The sequence below is a fragment of the Microtus oregoni genome, unplaced genomic scaffold (genome assembly GCF_018167655.1).
Source record: "Microtus oregoni isolate MIOR12 unplaced genomic scaffold, Mior012 000046F_ref0000063, whole genome shotgun sequence".
In the NCBI taxonomy this organism is placed as follows: Eukaryota; Metazoa; Chordata; class Mammalia; order Rodentia; family Cricetidae; genus Microtus; species Microtus oregoni.
This window is the reverse complement of record NW_024543220.1, coordinates 10,578,577-10,593,953: the sequence shown is the minus strand read 5'-3', so window position 1 is coordinate 10,593,953 and position 15,377 is coordinate 10,578,577. Positions and strand designations below refer to the sequence as shown.

At 52.6% G+C, this 15,377-nt stretch overlaps 5 protein-coding genes across 21 annotated transcripts in view; all 5 read left to right on the top strand.

Annotated features, from left to right (window-relative positions):
• LOC121435313 (H-2 class I histocompatibility antigen, Q10 alpha chain-like) overlaps positions 1-15,377 on the top strand; it is a 731,224-nt gene that overhangs the window by 532,058 nt on the left and 183,789 nt on the right. The gene's annotated exons all lie outside the window — the stretch shown is intronic.
• LOC121435272 (H-2 class I histocompatibility antigen, Q10 alpha chain-like) overlaps positions 1-15,377 on the top strand; it is a 708,503-nt gene that overhangs the window by 532,382 nt on the left and 160,744 nt on the right. The gene's annotated exons all lie outside the window — the stretch shown is intronic.
• Positions 1-15,377, top strand: part of LOC121435270 (H-2 class I histocompatibility antigen, Q10 alpha chain-like) — an 808,095-nt gene that overhangs the window by 657,632 nt on the left and 135,086 nt on the right. The gene's annotated exons all lie outside the window — the stretch shown is intronic.
• LOC121435275 (H-2 class I histocompatibility antigen, Q10 alpha chain-like) overlaps positions 1-15,377 on the top strand; it is a 703,994-nt gene that overhangs the window by 553,531 nt on the left and 135,086 nt on the right. The gene's annotated exons all lie outside the window — the stretch shown is intronic.
• Positions 789-13,718, top strand: Bag6 (BAG cochaperone 6). 17 transcript variants are annotated; one of them, XM_041634406.1, is made up of 26 exons: positions 789-1,047; positions 1,697-1,817; positions 4,360-4,477; positions 4,557-4,753; positions 4,995-5,048; positions 5,209-5,283; positions 6,924-7,159; positions 7,456-7,585; positions 7,949-8,146; positions 8,315-8,567; positions 8,736-8,813; positions 8,926-9,033; positions 9,145-9,257; positions 9,351-9,438; positions 9,740-10,077; positions 10,628-10,919; positions 11,048-11,217; positions 11,330-11,383; positions 11,503-11,605; positions 11,685-11,809; positions 11,947-12,093; positions 12,185-12,244; positions 12,353-12,496; positions 12,572-12,679; positions 13,134-13,280; positions 13,553-13,718. In XM_041634406.1, exons 2-26 carry the CDS (start codon positions 1,710-1,712, stop codon positions 13,646-13,648), a joined length of 3,540 nt encoding a protein of 1,179 aa, XP_041490340.1. In that variant the 5' UTR covers positions 789-1,047; positions 1,697-1,709; the 3' UTR covers positions 13,649-13,718. The 17 variants fall into 17 exon arrangements, with proteins under 17 accessions (XP_041490340.1, XP_041490336.1, XP_041490335.1 ...); XM_041634402.1 differs by lacking the exon at positions 789-1,047 and adding an exon at positions 1,061-1,205 and having other exon boundaries at positions 9,354-9,438; XM_041634401.1 differs by lacking the exon at positions 789-1,047 and adding an exon at positions 1,061-1,205.

Genomic DNA, 15,377 nt, shown 5'->3' with positions numbered 1-15,377 from the left:
GCACCAAGGAGGAGTAAGTGGGGGTGGTGGCAGAGAAACTGTAACCGTCCTGCCCTGAGCAACCCCCTTCGCGGCCAGACTTCAATCCCTTCTCTTGCCCTTTAATCCGATCCCAGAGTTTTTGTTTTGTTTTGAGACAGGGTTTCTCTGTGTAGCCCTGGCTGCCCCGGAACTCGCTCTGTAGACCAGGCTGGCCTCGAACTCACAGAGACCCGAGTGCTGTGATTAAAGGCGAGCGCCAAAAAGCCCGGCTCCGTTTCTTTCTTTGATTTAGTTATTTTCACAAACGTTTAAAAAGCAGTAAAGTGCTTAGTTATCCTAGAGCATGGAGTTCCCTCGGGGACTCTCAACCAAAGACGAGATGACGCCCCAGAGTCTACAATCTCGCCAGGACCGGACACCCGGGACAAGCCAACCCAGCCCACGGAACGCCCCAACCGTCCAGGGAAAAAAGAGTGACTTCCGGCAGCGCAGGGATGACGAGAGGACCCGGGTCTGTGCCCAGGCTTAGGTGGCTAGAAGCGTGCCTGTAAACGCTCTCCGCCCGTCCACACACGGGCGGACGCAGATGAACGAGGTGCAGTCCCCGCAAGTGCCCTACAGGCGCCCGCGGCGTCTCTCGAAATAGAGGCAGCCATCTCCCTCCCTCCCCCTCAGTAATTTTTCTTCTGGCGTTGGAGTAGCCACCTGGGTCGCGCAGCGCTCCGGCGCGCGCAGGGAAGAAACGCACACAGCCCGAGGGGGGCGGGGAGGGCCTTAAGCTGTGCGCACGCGCAGCGCGGCTCACGCAGGCGCAGTGCGGTCCCCGGGCGACGGCGGCGGCGGCTCCTCGGGGTGTCCGGCTCCCTCCCATCTAGGCCGACCCCGGCCCGTCTCGCCCCCTAGAAACTCACTGTTTGGGGCTGTGGACTTTCTCATCGTGCCCCACAAAAGTAAATTGGGGGGAGCCTGGGGAAGCCGGAAGTACCGCCTCGAGATCCCCCCCCCTTACAATCGGGGAAACGGAAGTGTTCTTTGGTGCCAGGTTGGGGGAGACCGGAAGTGACGGTACCGTGGGGAAGTCGGGGGGCGGAGCCACGGGGTGGTGGGCTGTGTATGTGTGTTTGTATGTGTTTGGCCGCGTGTGGGTTAAGTCGTGTCGCTGCAACACCGACGGAAGGCGGAGGCGGAAGGAGGGGGTGGTCAGCGTGCCGGTCCAGGCTCCCGTGAGTGTCCGTGGTGATTTAGGCGGGTTCGGTCGTGGTGGTGCGCGTGCGCGAAGCCACTCTCTCCGCGGACTCCAGCGCGACCCTCCCCTCCCCCCACTCCTCCCCCTCCCCCTCGCGTTGTCCTAGGATTTCCCGATCTCTCGGGCGGGCGCTTGCTCGGTCGCGACCGGTGATGACACTGGTCTCCGGTCGGTCTCGTGCTTGCTTCCCCGATTCCTAGCCCAACTGGCTCTCCCTATTGTGATTGGCATCGTGGAGCCCCTCCCACCTTTCGTCCTTCACCTCCCTATGCCGTCGATCTCCTGCCCTTTGTGCTTCTCTTCCCGTGCCCCCGAATCAGAGAGGAGGGATGAGGGCGAGGATGGATTTATGTGTTTGTGTATGAGAAACTTTTAAGGGATTGGGGCGGAGATTGGGCCCAGAGAGTCTTCCGTGTCTATAAAACAGTGCGGGCGACAGCGAAACACCCTCCCCCCGTTCTTCCTTAGAGAGCTGTCGGCCATGGAGCCGAGTGATAGTACCAGTACCGCTATGGAGGAGCCCGACAGCCTGGAGGTACTGGTGAAGACCCTGGACTCTCAGACTCGGACTTTTATTGTGGGGGCCCAGGTGAGACAGCGGTCCTTTGTAGATCTGATACCGTTTGTCTTCTAGGGATGAGCCCGATTTTCTTGTCATTGACTTCTTTGTCCCTTCCTGAATAGAACATCTGATGTTCTTGTTGAGTGAGGAGGTGTGGTTACTGTTGAGTCGGGCAGATTTTGTTCCGTCTGTCTTCACCTTGATGGGACTCAGTGAAGCGGGAAATAGGAGGAATCTCTACCTGTCCTGGGCGGACCTCGGCCTAAAGGGACAGACTTGACTCCGGCCTTTGGGACTGGAAGCAGCATAGGGACCTCAGACAAGTGTGGTGTGTCTGTTCTTTTTTTAAACAACTTGTTCACAGGTTTATACTACATAGAGTCCAGAAACCTGCTTTCATCCACTGTTAGGTAGAATTGCCGGTATCTGGGGCATAGTTTGAATCCCTTGAGCTTGTAAGGTGCGGTGTGGACGCAATTATCTCTGTTTTTACTGCATAATCCTTTGAAAAAAAAATCATGAGCTGGTCATTTTCGTGTTTTTCTAAAACACTTGAAACATCACATATGCTTCTGTGAGTAGGTGTACGTGGGAGTTATTTCTGCCCCTTACCGAGAGTCACTTGTCTAATTCTTTTTTTTTTTTTCTTTTTTTTGGATTTTTCGAGACAGGGTTTCTCTGTAGCTTTTGGTTCCTGTCCTGGAACTAGCTCTTGTAGACCAGGCTGGCCTGGAACTCACAGAGATCCGCCTGTCTCCACTTGTCTAATTCTAATTAGGAAGATTCTTTTCTGGGGGGTGGGGACAATATCTCAGGCTGGTCTTGGCCTCCAGTGTCTGTGCCACATTTTAGGTGTGTACCATACCTGACTTTTTTTTTTTTTTTTTGATAGGGTTTCTTTGTGTATCCTTGGCTGTCCTAGACTCGTTCTGTAGACCAGGCTGGCTTTGAACTCAGAGATCCACTTGTCCTGGGTGATGGTGGTACACACCTTTAACCCCAGCCCTTGAGAGGCAGAGACAGGCAGATCTCTGAGTTCGAGGCCAGCCTGGTCTACAGAGCAAGTTCCGGGACAGGCTTCAAAAGGTACAGAGAAACCTTGCCTTGGGGGGAAAATGTCTGCTTGCCTCTGCGTCCTGAGTGCTGGTATTAAAAGCAAGCACCACTCACTATCGGCAAGATTTTTGAGACAGGTCTCAGTGTGCCCATCGTGTAGCCCATGTTGCCTTGGTTCTCACTGTGTAGATCAGGGTGGTCTCAGACTCACAGAAATTTGCCTGCATCTGCCTCCCAAGTGCTGGGATTAAAGACATGTGCCGTCATGCCTGAGTTTTATTTTTATGTGTGTTTTGTCTGTAAGTATAATGTGTACCATGTGTGTGATTGGTGCCCAAGAAGGTCAGAAGAGGGTATCAGGCCCTGTGACCTTTTCCTCTTCTTGTGGGAGTCAGGAAGTCACAGCACCTACTGTTACGTATGGATGGTTTTAAACCTCCATGTCTAGGAGTTAAACTCTGGTCCTGTGCAAGAGCAACAGTGTTTTTAGTCTCTGAGACGTCTCTAGCCCCTCGTTCTGTTTTAATTCAGCGTCTCACTTTGTAGCTGACTGGCCTGGTAGTCACAGAGATCCACCTGCTTTTGTCCCCATGGGATTAGAAGCTTGTGCCACGATACCCACCTGTTTTTAGCTTTAGATTACAGTCGTGAGCTCCTGGTGTGGCTTTACATTTAGAAAAGGAGCTCACTTTTAGATACTAAGTCACAAAGAAAGGGAGAACTGTTTGGCTTTTTTATTGTAAGATTTATTTTTATTTATTTATTGTTATCATTATGGGTACTATTTGGATTTTTTTTTTCTGAGACAGTCTCTCTGCATAGCTCTGTCTACCTGGAACTCACTGTGTAGACCAGGATGGCCTCAAACTCCCAAGAGATCCACCTGCCTCTGCTTCCCAAGTGCTGGAGGCATACACCACCACTCCCCGCTTATGTTTAGTTATATATTGGTTTGTGGGGGCAGGGTATGTACGTGCCTGTAGGTACTGGGTCTCCTAGAGCTGAGTTCACCAGTAGTTGTGAACTGCTGCCCAGTATGGGTGCTGGAGATTGAGCTGTGGTCCTGTGCAGTAACAGACTGGTGTCAGTTCTTAACTGCTGAGCCTTTCTCCAGCCTGTTTTTCTTACTGGGGGTTTTCCCTCCTCCCGTTCGTACCTAGTTTTGTTTATTGTCTGTTTGGGATTTTTGTTTTTGGCTTGATAAATACCTGCCTATTGGTACAGTTGGCTAGTGACACTGTTTGCTCTTGTCCTCACTCAGCACCTGAAGTCAGGTGTCCCTCTTCCTCTTCCTTCCTTTGGTTTTCTTTTTTTTTTTTTTTTTTGGTTTTTCGAGACAGGGTTTCTCTGTGGCTTTGGAGCCTGTCCTGGAACTCGCTCTGTAGACCAGGCTGGTCTCGAACTCACAGAGATCCGCCTGCCTCTGCCTCCCGAGTGCTGGGATTAAAGGCGTGCGCCACCATCGCCCGGCTTCCTTTGGTTTTCTGATTCCGACGCATGACTGTCCTTTCAGATGAATGTAAAGGAATTTAAGGAGCACATTGCTGCCTCTGTCAGCATCCCTTCTGAGAAACAGCGGCTCATCTACCAGGGCCGGGTTCTGCAGGACGATAAGAAGCTCCAAGATTACAGTAAGGGCGGGGGAACTGCCTGGGGCTGAGGTTGCTGTCCGAGGCCGTGGGTTTTTACTGACATCTTTTTCTTCTGCAGATGTTGGGGGGAAGGTTATCCACCTGGTGGAACGGGCTCCTCCTCAGACTCAGCTCCCGTCTGGAGCGTCTTCTGGGACAGGGTCTGCCGCAGCTGCTCATGGTGGGGCACCCCTGCCTGGCACTCGGGGGCCTGGGGCCTCTGTTCATGACCGGAATGCCAACAGCTATGTCATGGTTGGAACCTTCAATCTTCCTGTGAGCCTGTGTTTCTCGTGTGGGAGGGTTTTGTTGGGGAGAGTGGCTCTCATTATGGCAGCTGTAGGGAGCATAGAAGACAGGTGTTTTGAGTGTTTGCCTTGAGTTTGGAAGACCCTCTGACCTATAGTGGCCTCAGTTTTTGAGGAAAAGAGGGTAGGGGCTCCAGAAAAGGAATTGGCAGTATGGAGGCCTTAGTATGTGGCTTCTCCCAGAGCAACTTCCCTTACCCTTTCCCCAGAGTGACGGCTCTGCTGTGGATGTTCACATCAACATGGAACAGGCCCCAATTCAGGTATTGAGGGGCCTGGGAGGGTCAGGGAAGGGGATCTGGGAGAAGGAGGCCATGAGGTGGGGGGAACCTGACTGAGGAGATGCCTGGGAGCTGGTGTAGTATGCTTTGGAGCTCACAGCTTAGTCCCTGCCCTGCCCTGATCATCCTCCTTATGTTATAGAGTGAGCCCCGGGTACGGCTGGTGATGGCTCAGCACATGATCAGGGATATCCAGACCCTCCTGTCCCGGATGGAGGTGAGTGGGCAAGTCTGCCAGGCTCCATAGTTCCTTTCTGTTCTCTCTTCTCATGGTCTGGCAGGAAGAATATTGCTGGCCACAGTCATAGTGACTGTAGGAATCTGCCTTCCTAGTCAGTCTGTCTTTCTTTCTTTTTCTTTTCTTTTTTTTTTTTTTTTAGTTTTTCAGTTTCTCTGGCTTTGGAGCCTGTCCTGGAACTAGCTCTTGTAGACCAGGCTGGCCTCGAACTCAGAGATTTGTCTGCCTCCCGAGTGCTGGGCTTAAAGGCGTGCGCCACCACCACCTGGCTTCTCTCTCTTTTTATTTATTTATTTCAGTCTCCCTCCCTCCCTCCCTCCCTCCCTCCCTCCATGTCCTGCCTGTAGGCCAGAAGAGGGCATCAGATCTCATTAAAGGTGGATGTGAGCCACCATGTGGTTGCTGGGAATTGAACTCAGGACCTCTGGAAGGGCAGTCAGTGCTCTTAACCGCTGAGCCATCTCTCCAGCCCCCTATTTCGGTTTTCCTTTATTTATTTATTTATTTATTTATTTATTTATTATGCATACAATATTCTGTCTCTGTGTATGTCTGCTGGCCAGAAGAGGGCACCAGACCTCATTACAGATGGTTGTGAGCCACCATGTGGTTGCCGGGAATTGAACTCAGGACCTCTGGAAGAGCAGGCAATGCTCTTAACCACTGAGCCATCTCTCCAGCCCCTATTTCGGTTTTCTTAAGACAGGGTTTCTCTGTCAGTTTGGAGCCTGTCCTGGCACTTGCTCTGTAGACCAGGCTGGCCTTGAACTCAGAGATTCTCCTGCTTCTGCCTCCTGAGTGTTGAGTGCTGGGATTAAAGGCTTGAGACTCCACTGCCCGGCAGGTTTTCTATGTAGTCCTTTTAGGCAAAGAAAGTCTGTTTGCGCGGCTGCCTGCCTCAGTTTCTCAGGTGAGGTTTATGGGCATGCTCCAGTGTTGTGTGCTGCTGCCAGTCCTGATGCCGGTTTCTGAGTTCATTTCAGGCTTGCCAGATAATGCCATAGATTCCCTGCATTTAGAGAAGTAGCCCCCTTTTTTTCCTTGAGCTGTCTCTGTCCTGGGTTGTCCTTGAATTCAGTGTGTCTCCTAGCTTATCCTCTTAAGTGCCCTAATTATGGGTGGGAGGCACCGTGCAAAGCTGCATGCCATATTTTTAAATTTCTTTTTTCTTTTTGTTTTGCTTTTGAGACAGGGTTTCTGTGTGTAGCCCTGGCTGTCCTGGAACTTGCTTTGTAGACCAGGCTGGCCTGGAACTCGCAGAGATCCGCCTGCCTCTGCCTCCCGAGTGCTGGGATTAAAGGCGTGCGCCACCACCGCCTGGCCTGGGCAGTTTTTAAAATTCCTTAGCGATCATCGTGTTCAGGGTGGGATACCGTAACTGTCAGTTTTGTTGTAGCCACACTGTGACCGTTCCCTCTCCTTGTTTAGGAAGTTAGGGAAGCACGGTTCCTAGTCTGTAAAGGTTACAAATGGTTCCCGTGTACCCCACTTCTGCCAGCCCTGCCTTCGGGGAGCCTTGGTGGGCACCATCTCCACTCTTGACTTATTCGATCTGCATAACCCTCAGCAGCAGTAATTTCATCCTGTCCTTGGTGTCCCGACTCTTCCTCCACATTCAGTGTCGAGGGGGACCCCAAGCACAGGCCAGTCAGCCACCCCCGCAGACGCCAACTGTGGCCTCGGAGACAGCCTTGAGCTCACAACCGTCAGAACCAGTCGAGAGTGAAGCACCTCCTCGAGAGCCCATGGAGTCAGAAGACATGGAGGAACGCACCCCAGCCCAGACTCCAGAGCTTACCCCTTCTGGCCCAGCTCCAGCGGGTCCAACACCTGCTCCAGAGACAAATACACCCAAGTGAGAGATGGAGGGAACCTTTGGGGACCAGGAAGATACGAAGCGGGGAAAGTGGTTGCTGAGGGTCTTAATGATGGGGGGATCAAAGGTCAGCGCTTGTGTAGCACTAATGTCTGAGGCAGGAGGCTCTGAATGCCTCCGCCTGTGCTTCGTAGAGGCCTGGTCTGGTTTTGAGCTCTTTTTGGCTCCTGCACAGAGCAATTGGCTTTCTCTTCTCCATTCTCTGCAAAGAGAATCCCTGGGGGCTGGCAGGGGCCCTGGAGGACAGCTCATCTCACTGCCCCATGTTCCCACAGCCACCCTTCCCCTGCCGAGCATGTGGAGGTGCTCCAGGAGCTGCAGCGCTTGCAGCGCCGTCTTCAGCCCTTCCTGCAGCGCTACTGTGAGGTCCTCGGTGCTGCGGCCACCACAGACTACAACAACAACGTGAGCCTTGGGATGGCCTTCCTACCCAATAGCCCAGTACCTGGATAGCTCCTCACTGTTCTCAGTGTTAGCGCACACGTTCCCCCCATAGGGGACTGGTCTACGTGATGGGGTGGTGACAGTCTGTGGACTGGTGTGTCCTCAGTTGTTTAGGAAGTGTACAGGGTGAGGAAGATCTTATGTGGTTACTAAAACTTCGCTGTGTCTTGTGGAAAAGTATTTATGTATACTGAATAGAATTTACTTGAAAATTGAAAAGCTTTAGTTCATGTAGAAGCTTCCCAAGACAAAGCATGTGGCAGTCTCCGAAGCCATCATCCCTCTTGTTAATTTCCTGTTTTTCTGGGTTTGCCCTGGGCTCAGCATGAGGGCCGTGAGGAGGACCAGAGGCTGATCAACTTGGTGGGGGAGAGCCTCCGGCTGCTGGGCAACACTTTTGTGGCACTGTCTGACCTGCGCTGCAATCTGGCTTGTGCACCCCCACGGCATCTGCACGTGGTGCGGCCCATGTCTCACTACACGACTCCCATGGTGCTCCAGCAGGCAGCCATTCCCATTCAGGTGGGTTCAGGGAGCCTGGCTGGAGGGAGAACAGGGGCATGGGAGATGAGGGTGACCCAGATGACAGCTGGGAGGCTCTGGAGCAAGAACTGGGGAAACAGCATCAGGAGTCTTTAGAGGTGGCTCTCAGCCCCTGCGTTGTTCTCACATCTGCATCCGTCTCTTCAGATCAATGTGGGAACTACTGTGACCATGACAGGCAACGGGACTAGGCCTCCACCAGCTCCCAGTTCAGAGGCAGCTTCCCCGGGTTCTGGCCAGGCCTCATCCCTGCCTCCATCTTCTACCACTGTTGATTCATCAACTGAAGGAGCCCCCTCACCGGGGACAGCTCCACCCTCAGCTGCCAGCCACCCACGGGTCATCCGGATTTCCCACCAGAGCGTGGAGCCTGTCGTCATGATGCACATGAACATTCAAGGTGAGCGCGGCAGAGGCAGGAGGGGAGGGGCTCTGTCCTTGGGTTTGCAGAAAGAGAAAGTGGAGGAAAGGGCAGGGTTTCTGGAGGCCTGGGGAATGGATGATCTCAGGAGGGTACAACCAAACCTTGGCCCTACCCTTCTTAATTTTTCCTGTCTTCCCTGCTCAGATTCTGGATCACAGCCCGGTGGTGTCCCGAGTGCTCCCACTGGTCCCCTGGGACCTCCTGGTCACGGACAGACCCTGGGTAAGAGTGAGGCTATAGGAGCAGGCTGAGAGCTCTGGGTAGAAAAGGGGTAGGGCTGAGTGGGTGGCTTGAAGTGGTCCAGGTTCAAGGTTACATCAGACCCACCCCCCAGGCTCCACCCTCATCCAGCTGCCCTCCCTGCCCCCTGAGTTCATGCACGCCGTCGCCCACCAGATCACTCATCAGGCCATGGTGGCAGCTGTTGCCTCCGCGGCCGCAGGTAATGGAAGGGGAGGCCTGGGAGGTGGGGCCTAGTTAATGGTGGTGGGTCTTGTCTGCTGGCGGGGAAGGGCTGGACCCTCAGCCCTCTTTGGTCTCTTTGTGCCCACAGGACAGCAAGTGCCTGGCTTCCCAACAGCACCAACTCGGGTGGTGATTGCTCGGCCCACTCCTCCACAGGCTCGGCCTTCCCATCCTGGGGGTCCTCCGGTCTCTGGGACTCTGGTGAGCAAGGGTTGGGGAAAATACCAGTGAGAAAATACTGGAGGATTGTGGGAGGGGGGAGGGACAAGATTGAATCTTTTTCCTGTTCCCCAGCAGGGCACTGGGCTGGGTACAAACACTTCATTGGCCCAGATGGTGAGCGGCCTTGTGGGGCAACTTCTTATGCAGCCTGTCCTTGTGGGTGAGTCCTGTTCTTTTCTAGCTCAAACTTTAGGTATTTCCAGCTGCAGCTGGGGTTACTGTGAGTTCAAGGACACCCTAGACTGTAGACTTCTAATTTCTAAGCTAGCCTGGGCTAACTGAGTAAGATGGAAAGGGCTGTCCATGACAGCTGTCCTGATGACCCAGCCTGTCCTGCTCACTCATGTCCTCGTCTTGTAGAAGTTCTTAGTTTCTGTTTTCCTGCCGGAAAGGCCAGGATGAGGCAGCTGAAATCTGGTTTTTGTTCAAATTGTACTTTTTTATTTTTTGGTTCTTGACAGCTCAGGGGACTCCAGGAATGGCTGCAGCTGCAGCTGCAGCTGCAGCTCCTGCCCCAGCTCCTGCTCCTGCCCCTGTGCCTGCACCAGCTCCAGCCACTGCGTCAGCTAGTGCTGGTACCACCAACACAGCTACAACTGCTGGCCCTGCTCCTGGGGGTCCTGCCCAGCCTCCACCTCCGCAGCCCTCTGCAGCCGACCTTCAGTTCTCTCAGCTCCTGGGGAACCTGCTGGGGCCTGCAGGGCCCGGGGCTGGCGGGCCTGGCCTGGCCTCTCCCACCATCACTGTTGCAATGCCCGGTGTGCCCGCTTTTCTCCAGGGCATGACTGACTTCTTGCAGGTAAGTGGCTGTCCTTGTTCCCTTGTGCTTCAGCCCAGCAGAGCAGTGGTCTTTGTTGCCGCTCTGTAACTGTGGAGTAATAGCCTTAGTGAGGGGACAGTGACGTAAGAGAGGACGGGACCTGAAGATCTGTGGATGCCTAAAAGTCAGCACTGCCTGCTTCCTGCTCTGACCCGGTCTATCCCTGAGTGTTTTGGCTTAAGAAGTTAAGATTAAAGCTAGCTCTTGCTGCTTGTGCAGAGAGACCTGACTCTGATTTCTAGCACCCACATGGTGGTTCACAACCATCTGGAGCTCCAGTTCCAGGGATCTGTCACTCTCTTCTGGTCCCCATGGGAACCAAGCATACACGTTTAACTGATGTAGTCAGGCAGAATGCCCATACACATTAAATACAGTGATAAAAAGAGTTTTTTGTTTTTCTTAAAGTCAAACTCAGAATTTAGCTCCCTCCCCTTCTCCCAGGCTTATTGTTTTGTGCCTTCTTAATGCAGTTTTTTGTTCTTGATCCTGTGTCTTGGTCTTCTGTTCTTTATTCCTTCTCTGTTAGGCATCACAGACTGCCCCTCCCCCCCCTCCTCCTCCTCCACCCCCCCCTCCTGCCCCAGAGCAGCAGACCACACCCCCACCAGGGTCCCCTTCTGGTGGAGCAGGGAGTCCTGGAGGCTTGGGTCCTGAGAGCCTGCCACCGGAGTTTTTCACCTCGGTGGTACAGGGCGTGCTGAGCTCCCTCCTGGGCTCCTTGGGGGCTCGGGCTGGCAGCAGTGAGAGCATTGCTGCCTTCATCCAACGCCTCAGTGGATCCAGCAACATCTTTGAGCCTGGGGCTGATGGGGCTCTTGGTAAGCAAAATGGAGGTGCTATAGTCTTGGGAACTAGCAGGGTGGAGGAGTAGTTGGCCTTTCTTTACTAAGGATTAGGGCTAGGCTAGGACGTAAAGGCCATTGCTCACTTCTGACCCTCTCCCTAGGATTCTTTGGAGCTCTGCTCTCTCTTCTGTGCCAGAATTTCTCAATGGTGGATGTGGTGATGCTTCTGCATGGGCATTTCCAGCCACTGCAGCGGCTCCAGCCTCAGCTGCGGGCTTTCTTCCACCAGCACTATCTGGGTGGTCAGGAGCCCACGCCTGGCAACATCCGGGTAAATGAAGGCGCCGGGCCCCAGAGCTTTCCTTGCTCCCCACCTCCATTCCTTAACCCTGACATCAGTCAGTGAGGTGGAACTAAACCTGAGCTATGACGTTCCTCTACAGATGGCAACCCACACACTGATCACTGGCCTGGAGGAATATGTGAGGGAGAGTTTTGTGAGTATCCTTTGTGTGTTTTCTTCCTGTCTAGGTTTGGGCGGGGAGGCTGGGGGTCCCTGCTGCCTCCACCTTCTAGATCCTCAAGGTCCTGATTTGGAGTTCTTTCTGTGTTTCAGTCTTTGGTGCAGGTTCAACCAGGTGTGGACATCATCAGGACAAATTTAGAGTTTCTGCAGGAGCAGTTTAACAGCATTGCTGCTCACGTGCTGCGCTGCACAGGTGAGGCCAGCGCAGCGGGGAGAGGGTGTGCTGGCTGTGCGGGACTGCCAGACTCATGCGCCTGTCACATCTTCTGCAGACAGTGGATTCGGAGCCCGGTTGCTGGAACTGTGTAACCAGGGCCTGTTTGAGTGCTTGGCCCTGAACCTGCACTGCTTGGGGGGACAGCAGATGGAGCTTGCTGCCGTCATCAATGGCCGAATTGTAAGCACAGTTCTCTGGGCTCTAGCTTCTTTGTTATGTCTTGTAGAGTTGATATTTCTCTCCAGACACTGCACCTGCTGCGTAGATGTAGATCACACAAGCAGGTTGAAAGTTCAAGTGGGATTTCTAACCCTCAGCGTCGCATGTCTCGTGGAGTGAACCCGTCCTTGGTGAGCTGGCTGACGACCATGATGGGACTGAGGCTTCAGGTGGTCCTGGAGCACATGCCTGTGGGCCCTGATGCCATCCTCAGATACGTGCGCAGGGTCGGAGACCCCCCTCAGGTACGGAGTCAGGATGGAAGGAAGCTGGAGAGATGGGTGGGCTGACTCCTCCCACACCACCACCAGCTCCTTTCTTTGTCTAATTCCACAGGCCCTTCCTGAAGAGCCAATGGAAGTTCAGGGAGCAGAAAGAACTTCCCCTGAACCTCAGGTACCAGGGAGAGGTGGAAAGGCCAGATAATGTATAGATGGCTGGAAGAAAAGGGGCTTAGGGGCAAAGAATTCTCAAGTCCGGACCTTCCTGCCATCTGCTTTCTAGCGGGAGAATGCTTCTCCAGCCCCTGGAACAACAGCAGAAGAAGCCATGTCCCGAGCCCCGCCCCCTGCTCCTGAGGGGGGTTCCCGAGATGAGCAGGACGGAGCTTCAGCTGATGCAGAGCCTTGGGCAGCTGCAGTTCCCCCAGTAAGTGGCGAGAGGTGATCCAGTGGGCTAAAGAGCTGTAGTTGTGGGAATTATTTCTAATCCTTTCCTCCCCAGGAATGGGTCCCTATTATCCAGCAGGACATTCAGAGCCAGCGGAAGGTGAAACCTCAGCCGCCCCTGAGTGATGCCTACCTCAGTGGTATGCCTGCCAAGAGACGCAAGGTTGGTCTCTTTCCTGAGGATGTCTCTCTCTATGCAGTACCCTTGTTGAGCTAGTTGAGTTTCTTCATCTAGTTAGGAAGCCTGCTTAGGGGTCAGGCTTGTTCATGATTGTTACGTGTGACCACGTGAACCTTCATCTTACTGTTTGTGGCAGTTCTGGTACCTCAGCTGTGTGATTTCCTAAGTGATTAGGGTCCATTGTGTAAGATGGGCTTTGCCTTGAAGAGTAGCTAACTCTGAATCTCAGATGGTCTGACCTGCTGGTGCCTTCTTTTGCAATCAAGCAAACATTTTCTGGCCATAAATTAGGAAGGCATTTCTGCTGTTAAAACCACATGCAGACTGTTCCCCTACCCTGGTTAGTATAGAGACTGGTTAACTAATGGAAAGGGTGAACTGGGTGGTGGCACTGGGTCTGATGTTGATCCCCTTTTCCCTCTCAACTTGTCCCCAGACAATGCAGGGTGAGGGCCCCCAGCTGCTACTCTCAGAGGCAGTGAGCCGGGCAGCTAAGGCAGCCGGAGCTCGGCCCCTGACAAGCCCCGAGAGCCTGAGCCGGGACCTGGAGGCACCAGAGGTTCAGGAGAGCTACAGGCAGCAGGTGCCCCACTTTGCAGCAGAATAGGGATGGTCTATTGGGAGGGTCGGGTCAGGTTCCTGCTTCCCGGTATCTATTGAGAGATGAATTGGTAGTGTGGGGGCTGCCGGTTGGTGGTCAAGATTTTCCTGTGGCCTTTGGGAAGGCTCAGCTGTCGCATTGGGCTTGCCAGCATGGCTGGCAGGGAAGTACATCCTGAGGGTTGTCTTTGCATTCGCTGGGATCCTAGGGCTAAACCAGGACTCCTTCAACCTGCTTGTGCTTTCTCTCTCTAGCTCCGGTCTGATATCCAGAAACGACTGCAGGAAGATCCCAACTACAGCCCCCAGCGCTTCCCTAATGCCCACCGGGCATTTGCTGACGACCCCTAGCTTTCTCACCAGGGGACCGTTTCCCCCTTCCTTCACAGTATTTAAGAAATAAAAGTCGGATTTTCCTGGCTCCTTTGTCTGGTAGTGTTGAATACCTTCATTCCCTTCACACATTTCATCAAAGAACCCCTAGGTGCCCAGTACACATACACCGTTCATACTCTCCTTATGGACTATGTGCAGGCCTATCAAGATGGTACTCAGCTAGGCAGTGGTGGTTACCATCTTTAATCCCAGCAGTTGGGAGGCAGAGGCCAGCCTGGTCTACAGAGCAAGCTCCAGGACAGCCAGGCTACACAGAGAAACCCTGTCTCAAAGGACTGAAAATGCTAGAATAGACATAACATTCTGTGGCACCCATGCACCTCTGCCACCCCTTATCCTGACTCTGTTGTAACATCAGTTAAACTAGTCTCATTTTAAGCTCAGGCCAGCTCCTAAGTTTTACAACTTGGCCCTGGATCTCTGGAACAGGAAGGCCTGATTATGATATTTGGTGGTTTGAATGAAAGTGGACCCTATAGGGAGCGTCACTACACTATTAGGTGTGGCTTTGCTGAAGATGCTCAGGCCAGGCCGTGGTACAGTGCTGCTCTCTGATCCAGATGTAGAACTCTTGGCTCTTCCAGCACCATGCTTGCCTGTATCTCACTATGTTGAGCGTAACTAAATCTTTGAAGCTGTACGCCAACCCCATAGTTGCATGGTTATCGTGTCTCTTCACAGTTGGTACCAAGAACTGGGGTAATACCATGTTTTTGGAGTTTTGGATTAGGATAGGAAAGTAGCTAAGTACATTAAATGGGACTTAGTGGACCATGTTAGTAGGGAAAAGGAGGTGCCAGTAGCGGTGTGGTGCTGGGGGTATTTTGAACTGTGGGGCCCTGGCTTAAGAGGTTTCAGAGGAGGATATTAATATGTTGGCTAGAGATATGCTTATCATATTTTGATGAAGAATGTGACTTTCTGCTCTTCTACAAAAAAGTGCCTGAGGCTAAATTGAAGATTTATGAATAGTTTTGACAAAGATTTCCAGATAGCTCAGTAGTGACTATGGCTTGGTTATTTGTTGCCACACGTACACAGATCTATAATGAAAAGGAGCAAGCTGAGCAATGAAAAATACAAAATGAACTACTTGAGAAAAGGAACCCCGGAAGTGTAAACAGATTAAAGAAAAGCCTGATGACCTCACCCAGCATTAGGATGGTGGTGGATCTGGTCTCATCTACAGAACAACTTCCAGAACAGCTTTAGTTTTAGTCAGTGAAGGAAACCATGGTAAACAGAAAGGTGGTGAAGTTGTAATTGAACAAGGAGGCACGTTCCAGCCCTTGGCAGCTTCAGCCACATGGTTCTGAATTTTGAGTCAGAGATGCAATAAGAGTTATGGAATCTCTCTCGATGGCTAAAGATGCTGAGGCCAGGCATGTGTCAGGATATGGCCTAGAGCAATGGAAATCTAGCAAGGAGAGCTGCTAGCAGTGGAAAGTTGGAGCTCATTAGAGACGCAGTTTGGAGTCTGCCGAGCTGGTTTACGGTGTTCCTTTGGTCCAGCATTTCCTCACTCAAACCTGTTTTGGAATGGTAATGAATATTCTATACCACTATATGTTGGAAGCATATGATCTTCTGACTTTATAGGGGATTAGTTAGGAGATAGCACAAATCTCAGAAAAGACTTTGAACTTTTAAACAGTATTGAGACAATTGTCATTGATTATGGGGC

Bases quoted from the DNA above. Each gene is read 5' to 3' on its own strand.
- Bag6 (XM_041634401.1), top strand. From the start codon at position 1,096: ATGTGTGTTTGTATGTGTTTGGCCGCGTGTGGGTTAAGTCGTGTCGCT. The intron at 8,147-8,314 runs GTGGGTTCAGGG...CCGTCTCTTCAG, and splicing joins AGGCAGCCATTCCCATTCAG to ATCAATGTGGGAACTACTGT. The intron at 11,606-11,684 runs GTGAGGCCAGCG...CATCTTCTGCAG, and splicing joins TCACGTGCTGCGCTGCACAG to ACAGTGGATTCGGAGCCCGG.